This window comes from Scyliorhinus torazame, chromosome 7, assembly GCF_047496885.1.
Source record: "Scyliorhinus torazame isolate Kashiwa2021f chromosome 7, sScyTor2.1, whole genome shotgun sequence".
Classification (NCBI taxonomy): Eukaryota; Metazoa; Chordata; class Chondrichthyes; order Carcharhiniformes; family Scyliorhinidae; genus Scyliorhinus; species Scyliorhinus torazame.
Genome location: NC_092713.1, coordinates 155,482,577 through 155,497,132, shown reverse-complemented (window position 1 = coordinate 155,497,132; position 14,556 = coordinate 155,482,577). Strand labels below are relative to the sequence as shown.

Here is a 14,556-nt window from a genome sequence, read left to right as displayed (position 1 = left end):
AAGTTCCGAGAGTAAGGAGGGGGTTCCTTCAGCGTAGTAGGGACAGAGGAGGATTGGCACTACCGAACTTGGGCGTTTACTATTGGGCCGCCAATGTGGCAATGATACGTAAATGGATGATGGAGGGTGAGGGAGCGGCGTGGAAAAGACTGGAGAGAAAGTCCTGTAAAGGGACGAGTTTAGAGGCGCTGGTGACGGCGCCGCTACCGATCTCACCTAAAAAGTTTACCACGAACCCGGTGGTGGCGGCAACATTGAATATCTGGGGACAGTGGAGGCGACAGAGAGGGGTGCGGGGAGCCCTGGTGGGGTCCCCAATCAGGAACAACCATAGGTTCGCCCCAGGAAGAATGGATGGAGGATTTCAGAGCTGGTACCAGTTGGGAATTGGGAGGGTGGGAGATTTATTTATAGATGGGACTTTTGCGAGCTTGGGAGCATTGGAGGAAAAGTATAAGTTGCCCCGGGGAAATTTCTTGAGATATATGCAGGTGAGGGCGTTTACTAGACAACAGGTGAGGGAATTTCCGTTGCTCCCTACACAGGGGATACAGGACAGGGTGCTTTCAGGGGTGTGGGTCGGAGAGGGCAAGGTGTCAGAGATTTACCGAGAGATGAGGGAAGAGGGGGATGAGTCGGTGGGCGAACTAAAAGGAAAGTGGGAAGAAGAACTAGGGGAGGAGATAGAGGAGGGTATGTGGGCTGATGCCCTAAGCAGGGTAAATTCCTCTTCCTCATGCGCCAGGCTTAGCCTGATTCAATTTAAGGTGCTACATAGAGCACACATAACGGGAGCAAGATTGAGCAGGTTCTTTGGAGTGGAGGACAAATGTGGGAGGTGTGGCAGGAGCCCGGCAAACCACGCACATATGTTTTGGGCGTGCCCGGCACTGGAAGGGTATTGGAAGGGAGTGACGGGAGTGATTTCGCGGGTGGTGAAGACCCGGGTCAAACCAGGCTGGGGGTTAGCTCTATTTGGAGTTGCGGAAGAGCCGGGAGTGCAGGAGGCGAAAGAGGCCGACGTTGTGGCCTTTCCGTCCCTCGTAGCCCGGCGCAGGATCCTACTCATGTGGAAGGAGGCGCAACCCCCCGGACTGGAGGCCTGGGTAAATTATATGGCGGGGTTCATTAAACTGGAGCAGATAAAGTTTGCCCTGAGCGGATCGGCTCAAGGGTTCACCAGGCGGTGGCAGCCATTTCTCGACTACCTAGGGGAACGTTAGAGGGAAGACAGATGACCAGCAGCAGCAACCCAGGGGGAAGGGGGGGGGGTTTAGTTTAGTTTAGGTCAAAGATAAAGGGGTTTTGTTACTTGTGTATTGTTAAAAATTTCTGTATTGTTATTGTTGCGTTTGCTTTGTAAGAGGGGAAAAACTGTTGTTTGGGAAAAAAATTTCAATAAAACATATTTAAAAAAAAAAAAAAGAAAATGAGCCGGGCCATTCACAACCATGGTGTAATGTTTGATCCCAAGATGAGTTTCAGACCAAATATTTGTTCCACGTCTAAAATTGCCTCCCTCTGTCTCAGTAACATAGCCTCGCCAGATTCTGGCCTTTCCTGAGCCCATCTGCTGCTAAATCCGGCATCCGTGCCTTTGTTACTTCTAGACTTTGCTCCCCTGGCTGGCCCCCAACTTTCACCCAACGTAAACTAATCCAAAACTGTGCCCGGGTTCTGTTGATCTTCATTTGCACCAAATATTGTTCACCTACAGGTATCAACCCTCTGCTTGTTAATCCACCCAGGCTCTTGGTCTGAGAATGTCCTTTAAAAATAAGGGATTGCTCATTTAAGACAGATCAAGAGAATTGTTCTCTCTGAGGGTTGTGAGAGTTTGGAACTCTGTTCCTCAAAAGGTGGTGGAAGCAGGGTCTTCAAATACTTTTAAGGCACGGTGGCACAGTGGTTAACGCTGCTGCCTCTCAGTGCCAGGGACCGGGGTTCAATTCCAGCCTTGAGTGACTGTCTGTGTGGAGTCCGTACTTTCTCCCCATGATTGCGTTGGTTTTCTCCGGGTGCTCCGGTTTCTTCCCACAGCCCAAAGGTGTACAGGTTCGGTGGATTGGCCAAGCTAAATTGCCCCTTAGTGTCCAGGGATGTGCAGATTAGGTTACAGGGTTATGGGGATAAGGCGGAATAGGTGGGTGAGGGAGTGAACCTGGGTAGAGTGCTCCTTCAGAGGATCGGTGCAGACCCGATGGGCCAAATGACCTTCTGCACTGTAGAGATTCTATGATTTCAGAGCGAGATAGATTATTTATTAACAAGGGGGTAGAGGGTTATAGAGCTAGACAGGAGTGTGGGGTTGAGGTCGCAATCCAATCAGCCATCACCTAATTGAATGGCGGAGCAGGCTTGAAGGGCCAAGTCACCTACTCCTGCTTGGATGTTTGTATTTATGCTGCAATTTTAAAATCCTCATCCTTGTTTTAAAGTCCCTGCATGGCTTTACCCCATCCTATCTGTATAACTTCCTTATTTGTATATTAATTGTGTTTAATTTTAGGCAGTGGATATTAACTGGGAATTCACTTGAGCCCTCTATCAATAAGCACAGGCCAAAACTGTGATTTTTGAGTTAGTAGGTATATGTTTTTAACGTATAACTGTGTAAATAACTATGGAAATGTATAAAGGTGAGTTTCGTCACCAGCTCGCTTTCCGGTTAGAACACAGCACTAGAAGCTTTCACAATATCTGTGCTTTTCCAGTTCTGGCCCCTTGGATATCTCAAGTTTTTAATCACTTCACAATTAGCGGCTGTGCTTTTAACTGTCTTGGCCCTGAGCTTTGGAATTCCCTCCACCCAAAACTGCACTTCTCAACCGCATTCTCTTCCTTTAAGATGCTCCTTAAAACCTACCTCTTTGATCATCTGATGCAATAATGCTTTCTGTAACTCAGTGTCAACATTTTTTATTATTAGTATCACTCTTGTTAAGTGCCTTGGGACACTTTATACGTTAAAAGCGCAATATAATTCCAAGTTGTTTATTTTAGAACATTGCTGTTTTAGTTTTTGTATTCTTTTCACGCAGAGACCTTGTTGACGAAGCCAAAAATTATTTGCTTTTACCACAAGAACGACCTCTCATGCAGGGTCCGAGGACAAGGCCTCGTAAGCCAATCCGATGCGGTGAGGTTTTGTTTGCAGGTTGGTAATCCTGTAATTGTGATACCAGTTTCTTGAAAGTCTACCAAAATATATAACAAACACTAGACATGATGTTAGGTATTTTCTCCAGTATTTTTATATTACTTTTTTAAGGAATGCATTGAGTTATAAAATATTGCTGACCAGACAGGGCATGTATAATTTGGGATTGTATGTGTGTGCAATTTTAAAGTGTCATCTTGGCAGCTTGAGGATTGACTAAACAAATTGAAAGATGCGATTCCTCTCCATTCATCCCACCATTTTATTTGTGTAATATGGTTACTCCGCCATCTTGCTTATCTGCGTTTTAGAAAGTATTGCATGAGAGTATTATAACGCAATATTCTTAAAGAATATTGTATTATGATACTCTCAAGTAAAACAAATGGCATGGATATGGGTATTTAGCAGTTGAGCTGTTCATTCGGATGATTCAACAATTAATCTAACAAAAGGTATCTCTGATGAACTCTTGTTTAGTTGGAGGTTGGTGCAGTGGGGACGCAATTTCAAGTGTTGAGCGCTATGACCCACAGACCAACGAGTGGCGAATGGTAGCCTCCATGAGCAAACGGCGGTGTGGCGTAGGAGTCAGTGTTCTGGATGATCTCCTTTATGCTGTGGGTGGACATGATGGTTCATCATATCTAAATAGTGTTGAGAGGTAAGTTGTGTGTGTGGTTCTACACTTGCACAGTCCATACATCTTTCTCGCATACGCAACTCTAACAACTATATGTATACAAAACAAACCTGTCAATTAAATCATTACTGATGGCTGCATATATTACTTAATGCTATGTACTTAAAATGCTATGTAACGAGTTAAGAATTGCTCAAAGTAACTCGCGTTCAACCTAGCAGCAAACTGTAGTATGCCTGTCATAATTTTCTACTGCAATATCAGTTTGCCAGTCACATTCCACTTTTTAATGGACCTTGACTTTCATTGGCACATAACGATAAAACTTGGAGCGGATAATATCTGCTTTCTCGTCTGTCTGTCTCTTGTCTTTGTCTCTTGCTAATTCTACTTTAATGCTTTATCGGATTTCCACCCAGCTGTTTGTTTTAAGTACAGTTGAAATTTACATCCCCCCCCCCCTTCAAGCACAAAACAAGATGTGTGAACTATTGAATTTTATGTGAGTTCTTTTCCAAGGGCTGTGCATCTGGGTTCATTCTTGTGGAAAGAGCGTGTCGTTTTGGCTTTATCAGCAAGGTCTACACATTAAGACAATATGTGAAACACAATTGTTCACCCATGCCATTTAAGCTAAAGTGTAATAAATTGCATAAAAATTGAGGAGCAAGTAGTGTTTTCCACCAAAAATGTTGGTCAACATAAATTATCCTTGAGATTTTCACTGTTCCTCTTGCTGGGAGAAAAATTATTCTTTATGGTAGCTTTCGTATTGCATTTTTTTTGCTTAAATTTTAAAATAATACATCTAAAGCCAAGATTTATGTTGATGCGTGTAGAAATGATTACGGGGGGTGGGGGGGGGAGAATAAATCTTGGTTCACAAACTCCACTCGCAATGTAGTCTGTTGCTGAGTACGCTCTGAAACTAGGCATATCTTTTTAATTTTTCAACAATTAAACTTTTAGATATGATCCAAAGACCAACCAGTGGAGTAGCGACGTGGCTCCCACCAGTACATGTCGGACCAGTGTTGGCGTGGCAGTGTTGGGAGGGTATCTGTATGCTGTAGGTGGCCAGGATGGCGTCTCTTGTCTGAACATTGTGGAAAGGTAAACTTGTGGAGTGTTTCTTCCTAATGTGATCTGATAGCAGTAATCGTGTGGAGCAGTAAGTGCCATAGCAAAGTTGGCCTGCGAACATGCTGCCTTATGGAGTGGTAGGGCACATGTGTGGGTTTGTGATTCCTCTCCATGGGATCTGCTATTGCACAGGCTGTTGGGAAAGGGACAAAGTAGAAGCAAGATGTTTCTTCATCAGGGGTTAATTTTTACGCCCCTTCTCTGGTTAGATTGTAAAGCTACAGAAGCATGATGCATGGTTTCCCAACCAACGTAACTCCACATGTTGAGGGGAGCTGTGAATTTTAGCCGTTTACATGAGGGACTGCATTGCTGAAGGTATGGTACAGTGTTGCCTCCATGGAAATTAGTAACCCACTAGAAACTTGATTAAAATCTGAAAATGCTTATACTTGTAAGCACACTCATGGTACAGGCAGTATATTTGCCCAGGACTGCTGTGTTGCTGGCGTGTGCATGTGTGGTTTTTCTCTGCTCCCTTTCAACTCCTAGATCCTTGTGCTGTCTGGTTGGTGGCTGTAAGCAACGTTTGGCATGAGTTTTCTGTTCAGTAATTTTAAGTGCAAAATATGGAATGTATTACTTCAGTAATGCATCATGATGTTTTGCTTTCCTTAAGATGAAGTTAGAAGAAAATATTTTTGCTTTCCTTTCCCATGCACCGTTTTCCACTTTTCCATCCCTTCCTCCCCTCTCCCAGCCCAGTAAGCCCTCAAAAAAAGAAACCCCTAGGCTTATGTCTGTCCTGCTTGGTGACTGACTCCAAGGAGATACGTGACTGTAGCTGGGTTCTGTGACTGATGCTTTTAGGATCATGAGAATGAGTCATTTAAACTGCTTCTTAGTTTCAAATAATTTCCTTCACAGCACAGAAGAGGATCACCTCTCTTCCTGGAGAACTTAGCTTACCGATCACTCTGTAGTGCAGCAAGTTGGTACACCACCAGGCTGACCACAGAGACTGGTGTACAAATAATAACTTTGGAAACTTTCTTTTATGACAATGGTAGAATACAGCGCCATCTTATGAAATCAATTTCAACATGTGGTATTGTAGTCATGGCTGTTTTGTTTTATATATAATCTAATGATTAATATACCATAGCAAGGATATTACCAATATTTTGAACTTGTGGAGCCCCTTTATGATCTATTTTGTAGTTTGGCTGTATTGAAGTTGATCACAAAAGACGTAAGTTTTAATGTTAAATTGTATTATCATGCATTTTTATACATTAACTGTCCACTTTTCTAAAATTGTGAATATACTGAAGGTTTTAGAATCATTTCTCAATGGGAACACCCCTCCTTGCAAGAGGATTTTAGCTAAGTCAGGAGTGTCTTAATCAAACCCCAAGGCATTCCTGTAAGTTGGTCTTCATTGGACTATGTCCTTTCCTCAACTATCTTTACCTGCATGATTTTATCAACCCAAGACCAAGAATAAATTTGACACTCCCTGGTTGGCTATTTTGATTCAACTGATACTTCATCATGGCAAGAAATCTTTCAGTGCAGATGGTTGGAAATTCGATTTTTGTTTTATGTGGTTCTGCATGAAGTGATGAAGGTAAAAATATTTCCATTCTAGATTTGACCCAAAAGAGAATAAGTGGGCGCGTGTGGCTTCAATGAGTACCAGACGGCTAGGTGTGGCAGTTGCTGTATTAGGTGGATTTCTTTATGCTGTTGGTGGATCTGATGGTACCTCTCCCCTTAATACAGGTATGTATTTTTTCTGTGTGGAAAGAAGAATTCTATTATTGTTTGAATTCTTAAAAAGTGTTTGATATGTATGTGAAAAGGACATGCAGCCAAAGAATGGAGCAAAAATTAATATCTTGGGAAAGGTGTAAGCATATTCTTTTATTTAAAAACCGACAAACTAAGCATCATTTAGTCAAAAGCGAATTTCTCCAGATGCAGGGAATCTGAAATAAAAACATAAAAATACTGAAAATACACAGGTTCTGATGGAAGGTTGTCGATATAAAATGCTAACTCTGTTTCCCTCTCCACAGATGCTGCCTGACTTACTGAGTATTTCCAGCATTCCATGTTTTTATATTTATAATTTATTGTTGGTGTCAAACCCTGTAGTAAGTTGTTTGACCAAGATCAACCCCATATGCTTCACCTGATATCTATCTACATGGTGTATTTATCATATGTCCTATGTTTTTCATTTATGGAACTATCTGCCTGGACTGTACGCACAACAATACTTTTCACTGTACCTCGGTATACAGGACAAATCTAAATTATCACATGCTGCTCAGTGGGTAACACTGGTCCAGTGGGTACATGATGACAAGATATAGGCTGACCCCCTCATTAACATTTAGCATGTCCTCATTTCATCTTTGGGGGGGGGGTGGTAGAGGATGCTGCCACTACTGAACTGAAGTTAGCCACTTCTGCACAAGAGGGAAGATAAAAGTTGACAATCAAGGCGCCTCTTGCCATGTTTTGGTGTTGATATAAGTAGTATTGGCCATTTTATTAATTCAGCTTTTTGACAGGTTCAGAAAGAGTTTTGCGATCTAAAGTAATAGTTTTCATTCGAAGGTGTGCATTGAGATTTCTAACTATTTTGAAAAGTTTATGGGAAGTGAGGGCAATTAAGCTGCGACTGAGACTCCTGCAGCTAATCAGGGTTACCTTGTGATTTTTCTGCCTGCAGTTGAACGGTACAGCCCGCAAGAAAACCGCTGGCACACTATTGCACCAATGGGAACGCGGCGGAAGCACCTGGGGTGCTCTGTGTACCAAGACATGATCTATGCTGTTGGAGGGAGAGATGACACCACAGAGTTAAGCAGTGCCGAGAGGTTCAATCCTCGCACTAATCAGTGGTCTCCAGTCGTGGCAATGACATCGCGCAGGAGTGGGGTGAGTACGATAACCTAAAAACCCAATCATGTAGATATGAATTAGGTAAAGTAAAATTGCACCATTTTGTATAAAACTTGTATAGCCATTGTATTTTGAATTCTGTCTCAGAAACAGCCAGGAACCCAGCTCAAGACTCCTCAATGTACATCCTCAGCACTATGAATCTCATCTTCTTGCACTTAAAATTCTGATTTTGCTCACAAAAACAAAAGGGTCACTTACTGACAACAAATTACATGGGAATAAATGCAAAATAATTTTCAAAGAACCAGCATAGGTCTCAATTTAATTGAAGTTTTGTTATACTTCTGAGTTATTGCCCTGGATTCAGTTGAGCTCCTATCCGGTTCCATAAATCTACATGGATCACACTCCGTCACCAATGTTCTGAGTCTAATTGTGGTTCTGTCCCACATTTGATTGACACAATTGTAAGAAGTGTGTTAAAAGATGCTCCTTAGTCCTCATAGCAAGGTGATGCAGGACAGCAAGCCAGTGACCTGATTTCTGAATTCTTCTCCCACCATCCTCATTATGAGCAAAATACAAATGTCTTGCACGTCCGGTGGCGACCGTGAAGTGAGTGGTCGCACATTTGGTGGCTCCCGCTCAAGACGGAATTGTTTGGTCCTTTTTCACCCAATTTAGGGGGTGTTTGCTGGTGTGAGGTGCATGAGCACTGAGAGATTAAAAGTGCTTCCCCAGTGGGGCCAGTTTATGGCTTATCAGATTAGATAAGCAAGAGGCAGCAGTCTGGCTGGGAGGTTTTTCGAACTGCAACAGAAATAAAGGTAGCGGAGGGCACTGGGGTGTTGTCCGGCCAGTGGTCTACTGAGCAACTTGAATGCTAAGTTCCAGCAGCAGACACCAGAGGCGCCAGAGGACCTGGCTAAGGTGGAGGAGCTGCTCAGGGCAGATATTGAGAGAGTGAAACAGAAGCTAGAGGTGCAGTGTTCAGAGCTCCAGAAGGTGGAGGAGTCAGTGGTGGAACATGACGACCGGCTGACCTCATTGGAGGCAGAGATGGTGCTTATGGTGGAGAGCCAGAAGCAGCTGAGGGAGAAGGTGGAGGACCTGGAGAATCGCTCCAGGAGGCAGAATCTCAGGATTGTGGGACTGCCTGAAGGAATGCAGGAATGTTGGTGGGGGAGGGGGTCTTTGACCATCCACCCGAGTTGGAGCGAGTGCACAAGGCATTGAGAAGGATGCAGAAGGCGTGGGAGCAGCTGAGGGCGATGGTTGTGTTTGCATCCTTTCTCGATGAGGAGCAGATTCTGAGGTGGGCGAAGGAGACGAGAAAATGCACCTGGGAAGGAAACGTGCTGCTGATCTACCAGGACTTGGGTGTGGAGTTGCCGGTTGGCCAAGAGGCGGGCCGGGTTCAATCGGTTGAAGGTGGCCATCTATAAGAAAGTGTGAAATTTGGGGTGTTGTATCCTGCTCATCTGTGGGTCATGCACCAAATTTGACACGCCGGAGGAGGCACGTGAATTCATGTGAGACCATGGACTGGCAAGTGTGTGAGGGCATTGAACTTTGGAGGTGCTAATGTGGGGGGAGTGGGTGTGTACGCTGGGCAGATTGTTATATTTACTCTATTTGGGTGCAGAGTGGGTAAGTGTGTTTTGCTGTTGGGGAATTGTGGGTGAAGGGTGGCTGGGGGGTGGGAGGGGGTGGTCTCAAGTGGGGACACCACGCTAGCTGGGTGGCCAGTTAATGGGAGCGAAGTGGGGGGCCGATCTGTGGGTGGGGTGGTTGAGTTTTCTTTGTTAATGTGGGCGTAGTGGGGGGGAGGGAATGATGATGATTATGTGGGTGGAGTGGTGTGGCATGGTTGGTTAAGGGGAGATGGCGGCAGACATCTTGGGGAGGGGCAGAGGGTGAGCGAGGCGTGGACATGGGGGAGCTGGTTAAAGAGGGGCTGTGGCTGATTGGGGGGTGGAGGGGGTGTAGAAGAAAGATTGACCCACCCCCCCAACCCAGTTGGTTACGTGGAGTGTTCGGGGTTTGAATGGCCCGGTTAAAAGGTCTTGTGTTTCCACACATTTAAGGGGGTTTGAAAGCAGATGTTGCATTTCTTCAGAAGACGCACCTGAAGTTGGGGGGACCCGGTGAGGCTGAGGAAGGGCTGGGTGGAGCAGGTGTTCCATTTGGGGTTGGCTATGAAGACGAGGGAGGTGGCAATGTAGATCAATTAGAGGGTTGTCTTTGAGATGGAGGCTGTGGTGATATGCCTGTGTACACCTTTGCATATAGTTGTCTATTAATGTATATAGTGTCGATGCTACCTGCAACCAGCTGGTGGCGATAGAGATCTCCCATGTGACTCGAGATATCCGGCAGTTGGTAGTAAATCTTACTGGAGGACAGTCGCACTAAAAGTAACTCCAGGAGAATTCACTTCATTCATTTATTCATTACTGTTTGTATCACAGTTCGTTAGTTATATTTCCACATGTTCACCCTGTTAATAAAGTATCTTGCTAGTCAAGGAACTAGATGTTCTTTGTGCACCTGTACCACGGCCACAGCACAGAACATAACATGGTACCAAGAGTGTAGAACAATTGAAGATAATAATGGAGAAGAAGGGACGAAACAGGCCAAAGAAAGAAAAAAGAAAATTCTTCCGCCTACCTGGTAAACTACAGGCAACCGGACTCAACGCAAGGAACGACTGTGAAGTTAGAGCTCGAAGGTCTGAAGGCACCCCACCAGCTTCAAGTCAGTGGTAATGTAGGTGAGAATTGGCGTGTTTTTAATAAGCAGCAATTCAGACTCTATGTTTCAGCCCTTGGCCTGCAGACACAGCCTTCCGAGAGGCGTATTGCGTTGCTGCTCATGGTAGCAGGTCCTCAAGCAATAGAAATTTACAATACCTTCGCGTACGACAGCGAAGAAGAAAGCAAGAGCTTCAATGAAGTAATAAAGTACTTTGATGGGCATTGCTCTCCGGGGAAAAAATGGAACATTTGAACATTTTTCATGCACGTACCCAGAAGATAGGCAAATCTTTTTTTAAAACCTCACTAGAGTACCCAATTCATTGTTTCCAATTAAGGGGCAATTTAGCTTGGCCAATCCACCTACCCTGCACATCTTTGGGTTGTGGGTGCGAAACCCAAGCAAACACGGGAGAATGTGCAAACGCCACACGGATCCAGAGCTAGGATCAAGCCTGGGACCTCGGCAACATGAGGCGAATCTTTTGATAGTTTTCTAACCGACTTGCGGTTGAAGACGCAGTCGTGCAATTTTAGTACTTTAAAGTCGTCGATGATCCGCGATCAGATAGTGTTCGGAATATCAAATGACAAGGTACTTGAGAGGCTATTAAGGGAAGAAGAGCTTCAACTGGAAAACGCTGTCAATATTTGTCGTGCCTGCGCACAGCAGATTAGTATGCTCAATCTGAAACATTTCTGCACCAATCTGGAAGAAGACGCCTGCACCATCAGCACTGTGATGCAGTTGAATAAAAAACATGGCCTCAATACGGTCGTCCAGTGATGCTGAATGCCACATTGGCCAACTTTCTCAGTTTGTCCGAATTGAACTGGTTGCGATCAAACAAGACTACTGAGCGACTACAATGGGAATGAGATTGCGACGTTGGGAGCATGTGAACTCGAAGCTTGGGTACATAGCAGAAGTCACATCATACCATTTTCCATTGTGGATACGGAACGCGAGTCCATCATAGGAACAGATGCGTGTGAGGCACTGAGCCTAGTTGTGCGGCTGTAAATTCCAGACAGCGCAGATACAGAGGATCATTGCGACTGTCAACAAGATATAATGGTGCAGTTATCTGCTGAGATACAAGCAAAAGTTAAAATGGAGGAAGATGAACCAGATGGAAGAGCCAAAGGGAATTCCAGAATTCTGTTCACAGTCCTGAAAAATGTGGATTTACTCAGTGACATGGTACAGGAGCATGATGAGCCTATCTTAAAGCATCTACAAGATGTAAATGTAAAATCTTCAGAGCTTGGACAGCCAATGAGCTTTACTCTGGCGTTTGATCCAAATGAGTATTTCACAAATGAGGTAGTCGCAAAGGCATACCAGATGGAGTCGCAGCCTGACGAGTTAGACCTTTTCTTCTTTGATGAACCAGAAATCACGGGAGGCATAGGGTGCCAGATCGACTGGAAGAAAGAAAAAATAGTCACACTGAAAACTGTTAAAATGAAGCAGATGCATAATTTCTTCAGTCCTCCTGAAGTTCCAGAGAATAGAGAGTTGGATGAAGGTTCTACACAGCAAGACTCGCTGCTGACTTTGAAATTGGACGCTTCATAGCGTGAACACACGATTCCATGTGCAATGTCATACTTTACAGGAGAAGCCATTGCAGACGATGATGATTACGACGATGATGATTGCGATGACCATGATTACAATGAGGAAAGTGAAGGCTCAGATGATTAGCCAGAAGAGGATGATATGAAAGGTTATTCAGTTGGTTTGGTGGTAGTGATGAGGTGATCACAAGGAGCACCCAATCTGCACTGGATAACGATAAGTGTGAAAGCTCTTAAGATGGCATGTGCAGAGGCTGAAAGTGAGATTGCAGCAACAAATACATAAACTGAGAGCAGAGCAACTGTGAACAACCAGGGCGGCATGCGGCGCCGAGGACCCAGGTTCGAATCCCGGCCCTGGGTCACTGTCCGTGTGGAGTTTGCACATTCTCCCCATGTCTGCGTGGGTTTCACCCCCACAACCCAAAAGATGTGCAGGTTAAGTGGATTGGCCATGCTAAATTACCCCTTAATTGAAAAAAAAATAATTGGGTACTCTAAATTTATAAAAAAGAAAAAAAAACTGAATAGCCAACTGGTAACTGAAGAAATAATCTCCATTTTGGAGAAATTGGCTCCAGAACAGTGTGATGAATCATCCCATGCATACGGAATGGTTCCTCCAATGGATTCCCCAACACTCCAGACCACTTCACCAAAAAACTTGCAGGAAGAACAGATGGCTACATCTGCGTGCAGTTCTATAATGAAAGGCGAAGCATGTATCATCATATCAGATAAGGATGAGCCACTAATCAGTTCTCCAGCATGAGCCACTAATCAGTTCTCCAGCAAAAGACGAAGCATATATCATCATATCAAATGAGGGTGAGCCGCTAATTGAGGCTAAAACACAAAGTGAAGGAGCAATACCTAATGTTGAGGACATTGCTCCAGCTAAGATACTGGACTGGGTTTGCAGATCATTCCTGAAGTCGCAGACCTGCCTGCAACTGCGCAAGCATCCAAAAGTATGACGACATTAGATACCTCACCAGTCGATGGGCATGCAGCACAGCGTTCGAGCGTTAGCACCATGGATCAACCAAAACCCATCAACCCAGCAAAGGCTCCAGAACCAGCTATCGTGGCAAACAGACAGAATCAGCTTTCACAGCAAAAGATCCAGAAGTAGCCATTGCAACAAGGGATCCCGATACAGCTAATCCCATGGCCGAGTCCAGTAGCACGAAGGATGCCACGAAAGTCGAAAAGAAAAGGAGATTTAAAGAGCGGATCATTCAAAAGAGAAGGAAGGGGAAGCGAAGAAGAGTTGACGACACAGTTGGTCGACCGGGTAGCATCCGCGACAGTGAAGACACGAGCATCAGCAAGAAGGCCAATATACAAGAACGCACAGGGAGTAAGAAACATCGCTTCAAAAGTTTGAAAATGTTGGTGGCACAAAGACTAGCCAGAAAACTAGTCTTCTGAAAGCAAGAGCAAGTATCCGATCAAGGTGCAGGAGACCAACAAGCCGATGTTGTTTTGAATGTTTAATAAGTTGTGTATAAGTGACACGTTTAAAATTATGAGGCATATCATGTTTTGTAAAGCACAATTACATTTGTATGTAAATGTTAACACTTCCATGGGAAAGGCAGTGGGGCAATTGCGAAGTGCCAGAGGGGCGATATATTAGTGCGGAGGGGGAGACAGCAGGACGCTTGCGCAATAGCTTAGGAGAGGGAGATTGAGCGGATGGGAAACGATCAAGGTACGGTGGTATCGGAGCTGAATGAGGTTTTTGAGGCTTTTTACTGGAAATTGTGTAGCTCCGAGCCTCCAGTGGGGATGAATGGATGAGGCTGTTTTTGGGATGGTCTGGAGGAGGCGAAGGTGCCAGGACTGGGGGCCCCGATCGGGTTGAGGGAGGTGATGGATTACGTGGGGTCGATGCATGGGGAGAAGGCTCCGGACCTGGATGGGTTTCCAGTTGAGTTCTATAAGTTTGGGTCGGAGTTGAGACCCCTGCTAGTTGAGATGTATAATGAGTCGATAGAGAGAGGAGTTCCCCACGCTGTCTCAGACTTCGATATTAAAGAAAGACAAAGACTCGGAGTAGTGTAGGTTGTACCGACCGATCTTGTTGAATGTAGATGCAAAGTTGCTGGCAAAGGTGCTGGCTGACAGAGGATTGTGTGCCAGGGGTGATAGGTAAGGACCAGATAGGTTTTGTGAAGTGCAGCTGTCGGCGAATGTATGGAGGTTACTTGATGTAATTGTGACGCCCTTGGAGGATTGAGAGGTTGTGGTGGTTGTGGCAATGGACGTGGAGAAAGCTTTCAATTGGGTGGATTGGCCTACGGATTCAAGGTGCTGGGGTGGTTCAGGTTTGGGCAGGGATTTGTAGACTGCGTTTGGCTGCACCTCAGGCGAGTGTTCCGACTAACCAGGTCAGCTTGGAG

The 14,556-nt window shown here is 44.9% G+C and overlaps 1 protein-coding gene across 6 annotated transcripts in view; it reads left to right on the top strand.

Moving 5' to 3' along the window:
- Positions 1-14,556, top strand: part of klhl20 (kelch-like family member 20) — a 115,475-nt gene that overhangs the window by 90,735 nt on the left and 10,184 nt on the right. For 4 of the 6 annotated variants that reach the window (XM_072511696.1, XM_072511695.1, XM_072511700.1 and 1 more), the window contains 5 exons: positions 3,042-3,157; positions 3,641-3,824; positions 4,773-4,916; positions 6,538-6,671; positions 7,630-7,838. In XM_072511696.1, coding sequence (XP_072367797.1) covers positions 3,042-3,157; positions 3,641-3,824; positions 4,773-4,916; positions 6,538-6,671; positions 7,630-7,838 — 787 coding nt within the window. The remainder of the gene's footprint in view (positions 1-3,041; positions 3,158-3,640; positions 3,825-4,772; positions 4,917-6,537; positions 6,672-7,629; positions 7,839-14,556) is intronic. The other 2 variants (XM_072511699.1, XM_072511701.1) reach the window with 2 other exon arrangements.